Source organism: Urtica dioica, chromosome 3 (genome assembly GCF_054948205.1).
Source record: "Urtica dioica subsp. dioica isolate 48M chromosome 3, U.dioica_male_clone48M_v1_H2, whole genome shotgun sequence".
In the NCBI taxonomy this organism is placed as follows: Eukaryota; Viridiplantae; Streptophyta; class Magnoliopsida; order Rosales; family Urticaceae; genus Urtica; species Urtica dioica.
The window spans coordinates 1259836-1275090 of record NC_142758.1 but is presented as its reverse complement, the minus strand read 5'-3'; the positions used below and the strand labels follow the sequence as shown (position 1 = coordinate 1275090).

Here is a 15255-nt window from a genome sequence, read left to right as displayed (position 1 = left end):
TATTGGACTTCAAAGCTTCTTATAAAAATAGTATCGACCGAGATAGATTGAATTCATCATTAAACATATTACAAGCTGCTTAAAAGGCTGAAGCACTAAATCCTGTAATTCATTAAAGCCACTTAAGGCCTCTCGGATCGATATGGTTCGAGGAGCCATTAAAATCCGGAACAAGAGCTAAGATTCTTCAAACAGTACCGAAATGTAGAGAACAAAGAACCTAGCATATTCGAGGAAACCCGACGGTGTCTTGTCTGTTTGTGTAGAGTTTATCTGCAATCACGATCTCAAAACCCACAACTCCGACGCAAAAGAAGCCATGGCATACTCGAGAACTTTCCAACCACTATGTTATGTTTGATACAAATAGCCAAAACGCCCTTTGGATTAATTGATGTTACTATCTCTTTGCTCAAAGGCAAATGGTTTAAAATGAAATTACAAGTCAATAGCCCACGCCTGTGAATACACTACCCATTCTCTCTCTCTCTCTCTCTCTCTCTCTCTCTCTCTCTCTCTGTCTCTCTCTCTCAAAAGTAATTACTTGTCTATGAAACCCCCCCATAATTCTCATATGTATAAAAGAAAGGAGTTGGGTCGATGACCAACCAAAAAAAGAAAATTTTGATTCAGTACATGTGTTCACGCCGAGTCGGGCTGCGTTTCTCGTATTGTCTCCATGCATTCGCGTAACCTTCACCGAAATTCCCACTTGGGTATCTTATTTCGGAGCTCCCATTAAACCTCTCGTATCTATCAATGCCTATACATATGTGCGGAAAAAGACTCAAAAAAACGTTACTTTTCAGGGTAAAAGAATTCATTTTCTCTACCTGGGTCGCATAGTATTCTATCAGAATTCATTTTCTCCGCTCGCAACTCCTCGATTTCACGAGCCATAAACTCGAGGTTCTTTTCCACCGCTTGTTTCATCTCAGCTTGTTCCTCAGTGGCTTTCTTCTCATACTCGCAATCCTTCCTAAAAAAAAAACAGTTGAGGAAAAAGAAACACTAAAAAAAACCCCAGATACTACTTTATCAAAGTGGTCTCAAACCTTGCTTCGACCAGTTCTTTCTTCAGCCTCTCGATATCAGTCCTCATAGTCCCCACTTTCTGATTCTCGTCTCTGAATCTATTCACGATGTTTGTGAGCCCCTGGATCTGCATACAAAGCTCTTCCCGAGCAGCATTCAGATCCAAAACCTCGGCTCTGAGCCGAGCGATCTCGAGCTTTGATGGCTCGGAGGCACGGAGATCAGCTTCGAGTATCGTCTTCCTCTTGATCAAATCCCTCTGACGGGTCTCTCTCTCGGCTCTTAGCGTCGGTATGACCTCGTCCAATCGGCTGATCTCCTCCTTCGTGGCCGATAACTCCCGGTGAAGCAGCGTGTTCTCTTCGATCATAACACGATTCTCTGCAAATATTATCTTCGCTTCTCGGTCTTGCTCACGGAGTTCATTCTCCATAGCCGAAGCAGAAATGGGCAGCGACAACCGGCTTGTAATGGGACGAGGAGGATCAGGATTAGAGCCGCGGTAATCTTCGGACCATCGAGGTCTGTTATATCTCCCAGACATTTAGGAGATCAAGTGGTATCTGAAGAATATACTTGATTTGGATTGTTTCTGATTTCTATCGCGATTGGCTCTTGCAGCAGAAAGTCTCAAACAGCATCAAAACGCCTTCGCTGCTCGACCAACAGCTTGTGTATGTATATATTACAAGCATAAATCCTGATTAAAAAAAACAAAAAAAAAACATAATAACACTATTATTCATAATCTCTACTTTAAAAATCTAACAAAGCTTCAGAAAGATGGGTACATTTATTTATTTCTCCTTTTTTAGAAGAAACTTGAGAGAGAAAGAAAGAGAGAGCTGTGGATAATCCAAAGCAAAGTATAAGCTATATAGCGCTTAACAGATCCCGAGTGAGATCGTTCAATGAAAAATTTCCAAAATCTGGAACCAATACAGCACTATATGTTTCCAATGATTTTCTCCCACAGATCGTAGAATGACTTCTTCAAAGGAATTTATGATCCGACCGCCCCCGAGTTCCCAACAAGAAGAAAATAAGACAACACTGACAACATGTCACCATTTAACATTCCTGGCATAGATTTGACCGAGAAAGTCTCAGCCCCAGAATTCCTGGCTTCCAACTGAGCGATGTCCTCCACCTAGACACTTCAGCGAACTCTCTACTAGTGAGGTTCCAATAAATTTTGCTTCCGATAGAATCCCCGGGATGACAAAGTGATTACATATTTTTTTTTTGGATAAAAAAACTCAATTCATAGGAGCGAAGTTAACATCAATTCAAGCAGTATTTATGGACCGTTGAATTGGGATTGAGATTTCTGATTGCTTCCCGGCATTAGCACATATATCCACTTAGAAACGTCCGTATCGATAGATTCTCCAGCCCCGATTCTGAGTTTCCAAGTGGCTTGTCGTTCGTTGGAAGGCTAAACCGGAGGATATTGTTTAGGTCGGAAATCCTGATATAGCACTTTCTCCTAATCATAGCATTGCTCTGCGGCTCTTTTTTCTCTCCTAATGGTTTGATAGACTTTGTCTTGTCTATTATCACGAGAACACTGTGTAGTCTCGTATGAGATTGGTCCAAGAAAAGGAAGAAAGACTAATTGAATCGCAACGATTAATCCTCAAGATGAGGTAATAATAATCATTTTAGCCGTGGGACGCCACTTGTCAGTTCTTTCCGGAATCTTATGAAGACAGAGCCAAGCAAGGAAAAGAAGTGAGAGAGTCGCCCAACAGTTTTTTTCCGAAGAATCATATGAATGATTCCAAAGCAGAACATACTCGTCTGTGTTCAGCTTGAAAGAGATTAAGGGCTAGCCAAAAAATCAAATTTTCGGCAGCACTTTGGCAAAAATCTTTGGCCTAACGATAAAACTCAACAAAGTGATTAATCGGAGCCTATTTCACATATCCATGGAAAGGTCTGGCTGCCAAAGGCTTCTTCAATTCCCAACAATCTTCTCAGAACCTAATCGGAATCTGAAATGAAAAGCCATATTTTCTATATTTCTTATTAAACCTAGAAACGAGTTTTTTTCTACAGAACCACAAAGTGTATATCCGAGTATCTCATCACAGCTTCAATTCAATGAAATATCAGGTTCTATGAATATAAATTTTACAAATACGTATCCGAAAAACTCGTATCGTTGGATTGTTCGCTTCTCCCACACATAAATAACGAAATTGGCATTACTTTTCTTATTAAAAAACCCAACTGAATTTTACTGATCCTGCTCACAATCAACAAAATTTATTTTTTTTTTGCTTTCGTTCATTTATTATGATGGTTTGGTTTCTTTAGAAACCACATTGAAAAGATTCTCTAAACAATCAATCAACAAAAACAACATGTTAATTATCGTGAGAAATATTATTCAGACGAATTTGGGAACCTAAAAAAGCGAAAGCAAAAAATTACAAGACAGAATGAACAAGCTCGTTCGCAGCGTCTAGTATACAAAATAAGCGCTTACATGGGATAAGAACAAGCGAGAGAGCCTCCAGTGGTTTCGATACTCAATCGGAATGAGCGACGACGGTGCGTTTCGACCAGAACTGCGGTGGAGATTTCGCGCTCTGGGTCATGGGTGTCTGTCTCTACTTGGTATTCAATTTTTTTTTTTCCTTTTTGGGCCTAAATTTTCACAAGCCCATCAAACCTTTTCTTTTCAAGAAATGGCATCAACTAGGGGAAATGGCCTCAACTAGTAGTGATTTGGAAAGTTTTAACCAAAATATTGTGGTCCATGTTTTTGAACAATTATACTACCAATATGAGGAGAGATAAATCTTTGTTACCCTCTTTGTCCTTTAATTTTTAATTTTGTTCATTTTAATCCAAAACTTGCTCATAAAGCCAAAAAAGCTCTCACCTCTCAGAGCTCTCTCTCTCTCTCTCTCTCTCTCTCTCTCTCTCTCTCTCTCTCTCTCTCTCTCCTCTGTTTTTCTCTCTCGTTCATTTTGACATACAAAAAAAGCTTACCTTTTTATGTTGGTCGTCCTCGCTCACCACCGAAGAGCTCGAGCGCGTGAGCACATGAAGATGAACTTTGTTGAGATTCAGCACATGGCTTTGTTTCTAAATCACGACGTTGTTCATGGCCGCGATCCGATGGTGAGGCAAAAAAATCATGGCCGGAGATCTAGTTCAGGTATGTGTCGTTCTGGGTTTGTTGGTGCCATTACCCGTCGTCTCTGTGTTGTTTGTTGCTGGGTTTGTTTGTGTGTTGTTCTTCGTGTTTTTGGACATTTGAGTTTTTTTCGCGTTCTTGAATTGTAGATATACATGTCTACAATCTCTGCAATTGTAGACTGTCTCCGTCATACGTCGTTATTGTAATTGTAGATATACATGTCTACAATTCTTGTAATAAGTCTACAACTGCTGAAAGTGTAGACCTATATGTCTACAATTACAAGAATTGTAGACATGTATATCTACAATTGGTGTAATTGTAGATATACATATATACAAATAGTCTCATTGTAGATATTATAAGTCTACAGTTACTACAACTCTAGACATCGATATCTACAATTGTTGTTAACTGTAGACTTATAAGTCTACAGTTAACAACAATTGTAGTCTACAATTTATGACAGCTTTTTTATTACAATTATACATACCAATCTAAAGTTATTCTGATTTTTAAATTTTCTTATTCAGGTATGAGAGTGAACATATTTGTTGTATAAATGAGAGACAAGCCTCCGACATACAGATCACGTGTCGTCGGTAGACCGAAGAAGAGACTGATACATTCTCAAGGGGAAGAGCCTATTCTTAGGAAGTGTTCGCGATGTGGAGAAGTTGGTCACAACCGGACTACATGCAACAGTCCAGTTCCTTTGTCCGAGAGGAATGTATGAATTATTATAGTTGTATGTGTTTTTGGAATTAATTTCAGTTATTATAGTTTAATGACTAATTATATGTCTTTTTGAAACTTGGAGTGTATTTCAATAATGGATGAATGACTAATTATATGTTACAATTTCAGTAATTTATGTCTTTTTTACGTCTTTAATTCCTAAACATAAATGACAATAGTTGTTCAAAATGTTGAAATCTCATTAGTCAATGATTCGGGAGAAGCTGACGAGCTTAAGGTTCGTCATCGGGATTCACTGCGAGTTGGTTCAGGGTTCGAGAATTTAACGAGTCTTAAATAAATTAAATGAATAATCCGAAAAATCATACAAACCGAGAATTCTGATTTAATTAACCAGAATTTAAATTCTCGAACATTCTTAAATAAATAATTAATAATCCCTTAATACAATCTCAAATCCAAAAATTAAAACTCGAGTCTAACGCTATAAAGCGATAAACGACTCACGAGTGAGATCGAGCTTTAAAATCTTTTTCTGAATTCACTACTCTTCGGCTTCGACGCGCTCAGTTTCCGCCGATTTTCGCTCGCTTTGACTTGATCTGCGACTGAGCTGTGAAATTCAGAAATGAACATCGAGTCAATTTCTAAATTACTTAACTCGTCATAAAAACCACATTTCAATCTCAGAATTAACTAACAGAAACCCGAGCCCGAACGAAATATCAAATCTCAAATTTCAGAATTCCCGAGGCTCAGATTTTCTATCACAAGACACTAAACAACAACACATTTCAGAATTCCCAGCCAAAAGAACCACACGGCCAAAACGTAAAACACGGCAAAAAATAAGCAAACCAAGCTCACGGCCAACCTTAGCTCACGACCAAAAACACACAAGCAAACCAAGCTCACGGCCAAGACCCAATCCAAAACAACACTCGTCCAAAACCAAGAACAAACCCATAACCAGAAGAATCATCACCGAAAGCTATTCAAATCTTCAACTAAAATCATCAAAGCACGTTCACAACCAAAACCCCCAAATCAAAACCTAATCCTAATCAACATGGATTCCAATATGAAGAAATCTCTTCACCTCTCTATGTTCCTGAAATCCGGCCTCCTCCACAAGCTCTCTCTCCATCCCGGCGTTTCTCCTAGCTCGCGGCGGCGTACACTTCACGGCAGTCGAGCGCTCGAGGAGACTCGGTGGTCGTGCGCCTGGGCTCGTTCCTTGGCAGCGATCCACGCGAGAGAGCTAAGCAAAGAGAAGATGATCGGAGTGGTCGAGGTTCGCGTCCAAGATGGGCCTCGGCGGTAGCGGCGTTCTCCCTTCTCTCGGCCGGCGCACGTGCGGTGGAGGATCGGTGGCTGTGAGTCGCGCGATGGAGGAGACTCGGTGGTGGCGCGCGGGAATAGGAAAGGAAGAAGGAAGGCGAGGAAAGGTGGCGATGATGATTTTGGGTGGCCGGCCGGGAAGAGAGCTTGGATGATGTGGTCTGGAATTTTTTTTTCTTGTTCTGTTTGCTCTCCAATGTCGCACGGGTGAGGAGAGAAGAAGAAGAAGATAACGTGAAGAATGAAGAAGAAGGGCAAATATGTACTTGCTCACTTAAGCAACTACTAAAAGTGTCCAAAATAAAAAACTCTAAATTTTGGTCCAAATCATTGAATTGAGTAGTAGATCCAGCCATTTCCCCATCAACTAGTAGTAATTTTGATAATTTTGACCAAAATAGTAGCAACTATGTTTTTGGACATTTTTACTAGTAACTGTAGACATCAAAGTATACAGTTGTCATAAACTATAGATTTACAAGTCTACAATTAATAACAATTGTAGTGATATAAGTGTACAGTTACTAGTAAAAGTGTTCAAAAACACTACTATTTTTGTCCAAAGTACTAGCTAAGTCCATTTCCTCTTTCTTTCTTTCATATAATTCAAAATATCAATTTGTGCTAGAGGGTGTTTTAACCTTCTAGATACAAATTGTACATGTTATCGGATTATTTATGATGATTAAAATATACGACACGACCACGGTGAACCCTCGACAAATCCCACTTCCAATCACGCACGGGCCGACGACGAGTTCTGGCTATGCCTCCGAGGCTCCAGCCAATGGGCCTCAGTCAATGAAGGCGCTGTCCATCCCTACTGACCGAGAATAAGTCATGGCTAGTCGTTCAGGAGAGAGGCTCTGACCATCTAGTAGAGTAGGCTCCGACCATCCACCCATTGCGTAGGCTCTGACCACCCAGCCTCCCAGACTCTAGCAATCCAACACTTACACACAAGGTTCTGACCATTATGATTGAGGAAGTGTGCGAAAACCTTAAATGCATGCCTCTCAACACCCATAAATAGGCCATTCTCCCCAAAAGAATGGTAACAAATTTTTGAGTCCCAAAACAAAAGGCACGCTCACACTCGAGCAACTATGAGTAACCGGCTAGCTATTCGCTCCGAAGGAGTATATACTCGCAATGCCAGTGCGGGCAACACATGATATAATTTACACTCACTAGCTCAAAATAACAAAGAATTGCTTCCACAATCATGAGAATCATTACAATCATGAGAAGACTAAAAAAAACTTTACTCCTTTGAACCTGACTTTTATATATATATATATATATATATATATATATATATATATATATATATATATATATATATATATATATATATATATTAGGGGTTTCACAAAATCCAATCATAATAATTACTCTTCTCCACTGCCATAAAAATGTATACTAAGTCATTATGAATTACATTTAATCTATATTATACTAAGCTTTGCTCTTTTAACACTCAAATAAATAAGAAAAAGAGCAACACTTATATGCCGCTACTAGCACCACAAGTCGTAAATTCACTGTCCAAAAAAATAAAGTAAAATAAAATTAGAGTAACGACTGTGATCAACAATGTCACCATTATTTCGTCGCTAAACCAAACTCGTGCTACTTATTAGCTACGTTGTCTTTATCAAAGATTGAACATCACCTCCTTTGCCTCGATCGCTGCCAAACCAAACCTCACACAAACGCAACACAAAAATAACCAAGACAAGTTTCCAAATTCAGTAGCAAAAAATAATCTAAACCTAAAAGCTATAGATCATACTTAAATATTAACTTTGGTGTCAACCAATAAACTGATAAAATGCAATTCATTGTCAATTTTAAAAATCCATGTACACTTCATGGGTCCAAAAAGTATAACTATTTATGATACTATTTTCGTTAATTATTGCTCATCAAAGTCAAGGAAAATGACCTTTGCAAAAGTACTTGCCAAATCATCCATATCAGACAAAGATTCCAAACACACACTTTGGAAACAGAGTAACCATAACAAAAACTTAGTAAACTATAATATCATGAACAAAAAACAAGAAAATAAGGCACCTACACCAAAAGGAGAGAAACATCATAGTTCTCGTGTATTATCAGTCAAACTACAGACAACTCCTCCAACCATAACAAGCAAGCTCTACAACTAATAGAAGCAAAAGTATCTACACATATACACCTGCCAAGTTGTTAAAGTCATTCCATACAAGACTCAACATTTGAAACTATGAAAGTCAACTAAAACTATGAAAGTCTAAGGACCAATTTCCCAGAGCAAAAAGATCACGATCATAAGTTTTAGCAACATTTGGAGGTACGCATAGATAAACACACTACTTATAATAGACATCGAGAAATAAAACCTTTGCTATAGCCAACTTTGTTCAAATTCAAAGTCTTATAATTAAGATGGTTGTCTACACCATGTTAATACAGATTTTGAATATCCTAATGAAACAGTAGAAGTGATCACTAAGGGGACCTAAAAGTTAAACTTTCTAAATCTAACAATAGATGCAGAATCAAAACTAAAAATTATTATTCCAACATGCCCAATCTAAAACTTATTCAATCATATGATTTAATTCTAGGAATATCGCAAGCCTAGAAAACAGGAGCACCTGATCATGTCTCTATCACCAATGAACGAATGAATATATATATATATATATATATATATATATATATATATGTATGTATATATGTATGTATAGAGCGCACCAAAAATTTCGAGCAATAAGATCACTATATAAAGGGCTGGAATCAAACTACTAAATGCCAAACAAATTGTGATGGTGTGTATATATTGTGGTGTATATCGTAATCGCGATAGGCTTAAGCATAGGGAAGAATATTCTCCTCTTTCAAACTGTTGTTGGTGTTGTTGTTTCCTGATATCATGAATTTTAAAGATAGACATCAATTTAATATTGGATTTTTTTTCTATGAAACTAGTATTGAAGAGAAAGGGCTTTGAACATACTTCCCTTCTCCTTGGAAAACAAACACAGCTCACTCTGATGCATTGATAGACAAACATACCACCACGTTTGTTTTGCTCACAACTCTCATTGTTGGCGACGATCTCCTTGTCACTGACTACACAGAGAGCCTTGGCCTGCCGCAAGGCGTTGGTGTCGATGTAATGCCTCAAGTAAATCACCAAAGACTCCAATAGTGATACACCATTGTGAAAACTTTAAACATATTTTTGTGACTTATTAAAATTTATATATGTCAAATAAATTGACATTTTCTTACTTCTCCGTCGACACATATCTTCTGCGAAAACCTCCGCGCCGCCTTGCTGCTTAGATTTGCGTCGCCAAACATAACACGCGTTGCTATCGAGCTCATCCACGATAGACCCTCAATGCTCACTTCTCTCCCTTCAAAGAACTAAGACAATAATTCAAACTCTACTATTAAATCTAAGAAGGAGAATATAATTCTAAATCGCATATTCGATTTTAAACTCCAAATCAGCAAACCAAACACGTTTAAACTCTTTCAGACACGAATTCAAACTCTCAAAATTCTATTGATAGATTTCGTCTTAGGCTTCAATATTCCTCATCATCTCACTCTGCGAAAGGTGACGAAGAGAAGCGGCGGAGAGAGAGGATTTGAGGAGGAGATGACTTGCCGTCAGAGTTGTAGGCGGAGCACGACCAACGACGGCCAACAACAGAGAACTGTTGGAGGGTGGTGCGGTTAGCGCGGCAGAAAGAGAGAGAGAGAGAGGTATAAATGAATTTGAAGGTCTTGTTTTGTTTAATTTCTTATTAGAAGAGATATAAAATAGTAAAAGTAAAATTTGAATTTTGATCTACCGCTCAATTAAATCTTTAGAGGGATAATTTTCCTCTCCTACACTTGGTGAAAATTTGACATTTTCATTTTTTTTTTAGTTTTACACTACGTTTTTATAGTGACCATAGTGAATATAGAGCCAATCACTATTGTTTTATATATATGACTGGAGTCTAATAACTGCCAAACATTTAATTACCGTAGTCTATTTCAACAGACTCCATTTTTGGATCAAAACGAGTCTTCTTAAAAAAGACTGTAGTTGATAAACAGTTTTGTGGTAGTGTGTATTCACTTGTGCCCACATAATCTATACACGGTTTTCTTTGAGTATAGTTGAAGACTCACTTGTTACTCTTCCAAGATCAAGAAGGAGACTTAGGAAGGAAAGAGATTTAGAATCTAAAAACTCAAGCATGATCTCAAAATCTTTAATCACTAAACAAGTTATTATGCACAATTTGTAACTTACACCTAAAACCGGTTTTTGTGAAATTTTTTTTTTTTTTTTTTTTTTTTTTTTTAAATTACGCAATAGTTGCTATGTCAAATATTTTTCTAAAACCTATACGAAATTTCAACATTTCTAAAAACTCTGTCAAACCACAAATTCCAGATTTTTATTTTTATTCTTAAAAGAATTAGAGTTGGAGATAAGATGTGATCCCCTCCTCAAACAAACAGAACAAATTGTCAACAATGGAGAGCGGTTTGGAAAAAATTCTACAGTGCCTTTTTGAGTTCATTGTTCCTCTGTTTCATTTATAGAAAAATTGGATAAGAGGATATACCTCTCTTACGAGGTCACGTAACTAGAGGAGATCGTGACCAACACTTTAACTACAGCCCAACCTCAAGGTCTGATCTTAGATCGAATATATCGTGGACGTTCTTCAATATTAGCCCGAAGCTGAGTCTTAACAATTATGTGTCTCTCATAACATTCCATTCTATTTACATCAAGTAACCAATTTTTAATGATATTTGGACAATTTTTATAGTCTGCACTATCTATTAACTTCATATGACCTGTTTGAAAAGAAGAAAAAAAAAAAAACAGATAATAGGCCTACTGTCCAACAAGAACATTGCCTGCAGTCTAGGTTTGGGCATTTGTCTAGTGAATAGATAAGACCAGTGACACATATTCAATTACAATTACAATCACAACAAATGTATATATGCCCCTTCAAAGAAAATGACTGATGAACTGGTAGCAAAAACCAATTAAGACGGAGAGCATCAATTATAGGGACCACAACCGAGCTACGATTACGACAACAATCCTCCACTTGAAAAAAATAAAGTGCCATTCGTTTTTTCCTAACAATTATTTGACTCACTCGTATAATACTCGTATAGTAGAAACACTACGGTCACATTCATAAAATAAATAAATAAATAAACATATAGATAGAAAAGAGAAAATCCACATTGATTGGATAGGCAACCAATCAGGAAACAGAAACGACGATGGAATTTCAAATCTCAACCAATAAGAGTTCAGATAAGGTGTTACCGTAGGCCCCAAAAGTGAACACAAAAAAACAAATAAAAATAAGCCCTTTCGACCTGCGAAGAGGAGAAACTGCGAGAAAAAAAAAATGAAAAGTTGCCGAAAAGTGCAAACTAATAAATATCACTGTAAAAAGCGCTAGTCTTCAGTGGGTCCAGTATTTTTATAAAACCAAACTGTTTGCTTCCACAAAATATCCAACTTCAGAAAAAAAAAAAAGAGAAAAGAAAAAGCGATGACGAGCAAGAAAGCGTTCGGCGGCGAAGGAAAGACGGCGCGTGCGTGCGACAGCTGTGTGAAGAGGAGAGCGCGGTGGTACTGCGCCGCCGACGACGCGTTTCTGTGTCAAGCGTGCGACACTTCCGTCCACTCCGCCAACTCCCTCGCCGGACGCCACCACCGTGTCCGACTCAACACTCTCTCCTCCGACAAACCTCAGCCGCCCTCGCCAGCGTGGCACCGCGGCTTCACCACAAAGCCCCGAACCCCTCGTCCCACCAACGGCAAGCCCACCAACGCCTCGCCGGTCCCGGAGATTTCGACCGATGACGTCACCGACGACCACCTTCTCTACCGCGTACCGGTTTTCGACCCGCTCGTCGCCGAGCTCTGCGTCTCCAACACTAATTCCAACAATAACAATAACAGTAATAATAATAATGATGCTTTTGGAAAAAGCGACGTGTTTTCGTCGTCTGTTACCGGTAAAGATGCGGCGGCGATGGTTTCGCCGAAGGTGGACTTGAATGAGGCGGCGTTTCTTCCGTCGGAGATGGATTTGGAGGAGTTTGCGGCGGATGTGGAGAGCCTTCTCGGCCGAGGGCTCGAAGACGAGTGCGATTTCGGGATCGAAGGGTTAGGGTTTGTCGAGTGCGATACGGAGCGAGACTGTTTTGATTCTTCCGCTGGACTTGTCAAGATCGAAATTCGCGAAGATGAGGAAGAACGAGAAGGTATGTATGTATGTATGCCTGTTTGAATTTCAATAGGTACGATTATAAATTCGTATACTATATAAGCTCTTTGTAATATGTGTACGTATGTTTAAACCTATACAGAAAATGATGATATGAAAATATGCTGGAGCGAGATTTCGGCTGACCCGTTGGAGCTGAACTTCGACGACTACGAGGATTCACCAGCGCCGTCGCAGCATCTGAAGACTGAGCCCGATCAAGAAGAAGAAGAAGAAGGAGAGGAAGACCAAGAAGAAGGCGAAGAGGATGAGATTAAAAACGACGAAAAGAGTGAATCCAGTGGGAACATGAAAAAGAAAAACAAGAAGAAGAAAAAGAAGAAGAAGAGGAAGAAGATTGTTCTGAGTTTGGACTACGAGGGAGTAATCACGGCGTGGGCGAGCCAGGGTTCGCCGTGGACCACCGGAGATCGGCCTGACGTTGACCTAGACTCTCATTGGCCTGACTGTCTCATGGTACGTACGTGTCCCTCGTGGTAATAATAATGGAATTGTACTTTTGTTTTGCATGAAAAAGTGATTTTTCACGTTTCAAGTTTCAATGACGTTGAGTAAACCATTATTGGGTTAAAAAAAAAGAGTCATTTCGATAAACTAAAAGGGTAAATAAATATTGAAGATATTTATGCGCTGCTAGCTTTTGTTGGGCCAACTAGATATTTCGGTTCATCCAGAAAATAAATTAGTAATGTGAAGACAACAACTTTTAATTGATGAATTTATAAGAAACACACATATTTTTTGTTTTTTTATCAAATTTATAAGTAACTAAGTCAACAAAATTTAGAGATTTACTATAGTCAACATTTTATAAATTTTAAATAAATAACTATTATAAAGATGTGATATTGTTTTGGATTTTTTAGCATTTCATTTATGCCATCGAAGTCTGATGGTTAATTAATAATTATTAACGATTATTTATAATTTTTAACGTTTTTTAGCTTTGTTTATAAAATCTCATGATTATATATTTGAAATTTACCAAAAATGGACTATATGATAAAATTTGAATTTTGATATGATCATATATTTAATATGACCTTTTTTTTTTATTCGTATTGATCAATATTATGTTCCGTTCAAATTATGATAATATAATTTGTTACTAAATCATATGGATATATATTTTGCAGGATACATATACAGATAATCAATTTAACCACCAAACGAGTCACCACCATTACATGCACATGAACGGTGGCATTGGAGGGACACCGATGATGTTGACCGACGGAAGCAGAGAGGCTCGAGTTTCAAGGTACCGAGAAAAGCGACGGACTCGACTCTTTTCGAAGAAAATCCGGTACGAGGTTCGAAAACTGAACGCCGAGAAGAGGCCAAGGATGAAAGGAAGGTTTGTTAAGAGAGCTTCTTTTGTAGCACCCCATTTTCCTTTGCTCAAATGATTGTTGAGACCCATGTATATTAATTTATTTCATAGACCAACTTTTAGTTAAGTTGATCGGTGATTACACAATCATATTTGTCTTTGTACCGGTCAAATAATTATGATGTAGTAAAGTAAATCACCATGCATGTAAATATATAGTGCTGTAAATGGGAGACCGGCCAAGAAATCAGACAAGACTGGACCAAGTGGTCTACAAAAACCAGTAAATTAAATGGAGTCAATTATGTGGAAGTAAAAATCAATGCCATGGATTCGAATCAAACGCCAAAAGAAAAATCTTTTTGACTCTTAACTATCAAAATCACCATCCTTCAATACCCAAACTTATCTATATTCCATTTGCATACAAATAAAACACCATTGAAATCCACAATCATCAATATGCAAACAACAGCAAACCAAATCGTTGCGATACCCAAATTGATATCAATCAATACCCAGCTTAGGTGGAATCTATGTCCAAATTGACAACGGAGAGACTCATTGACTTGTGCTTGGACCGAAAATGTGAGGAAAAAGAGGATGAGAATCTGCTGTGATTTTCTAGGTTTTCTTGGATTTAAAAAAATAAGAGAGAAAATTTGATTTTAACCACTTCCAAACATAATAAAGAATTTTGATTTTCTCTACGCATTCTCCATACAATTTTTATTTTTCTTCAAATTTTTATTTTCTCTTACATATTTGGGTTTCAAACGGCCTAAAACAAATTTGAGATTTGGGATTGGGGTTGGTAGTAGGCCTAGTTGGTAGATTTGGAATAGGTTGGTAAATTTTGATATATTTAGTAAGTGTATTAAATAGATATGATGAGAAAAAGGAAGTGGAAAATTTGAATAAATAAAGAAAAAAAAAGTAGGAAATCCATAGGATTGTACTACATAAATTACAGTGAAAAAAAAAAAATCGGGAAACAAAAACTCAATCTAAAAAGAAGGTGGAAACAAAAACACACCCTAAAACTAACATAAAAAATTGTAAAAATTATAATGATATTAAACTGGTCCGCACGAGTTTGAACTGCGGTTCAGTAAACGATTATCGAACTGGACCCAGAAAACCGGTTAAAAATTTAGACCAAACCATTTACTCTACTAATCATTTTTAATAGGATTGCCGGTTTAAAAACCTAGGTTTTATCCGCTTCATGGTTTAATCGATTTTTCTGCAATATTATCAAGACTGTAAAGTCATATGATTAAGATACAGATCCATCAGGTTGATGACAATATTATGCCAAAAAAAAAAAAAATTAAAGTACCCTTCGGACAATGGAAAATAGG

General features: G+C 37.8%; 2 protein-coding genes across 2 annotated transcripts; one reads left to right on the top strand and one right to left on the bottom strand.

Annotated features, from left to right (window-relative positions):
- Positions 1-16: 16 nt before the first annotated feature.
- Positions 17-3700, bottom strand: LOC149401934 (protein FLX-like 3). The gene is made up of 4 exons (XM_089609095.1): positions 3530-3700; positions 1056-1735; positions 834-979; positions 17-763 (listed from the first exon to the last, which is right to left on the bottom strand). The coding sequence occupies exons 2-4, from the start codon at positions 1577-1579 to the stop codon at positions 630-632; spliced, it is 804 nt and encodes a 267-aa protein (XP_089465221.1). The 5' UTR covers positions 1580-1735; positions 3530-3700; the 3' UTR covers positions 17-629.
- Positions 3701-11647: 7947 nt separating this feature from the next.
- On the top strand, positions 11648-14244 carry LOC149401933 (zinc finger protein CONSTANS-LIKE 16-like). Its single transcript, XM_089610047.1, has 3 exons — positions 11648-12535; positions 12641-13014; positions 13695-14244. Exons 1-3 carry the CDS (start codon positions 11818-11820, stop codon positions 13965-13967), a joined length of 1365 nt encoding a protein of 454 aa, XP_089466173.1. The 5' UTR covers positions 11648-11817; the 3' UTR covers positions 13968-14244.
- Positions 14245-15255: the final 1011 nt, after the last annotated feature.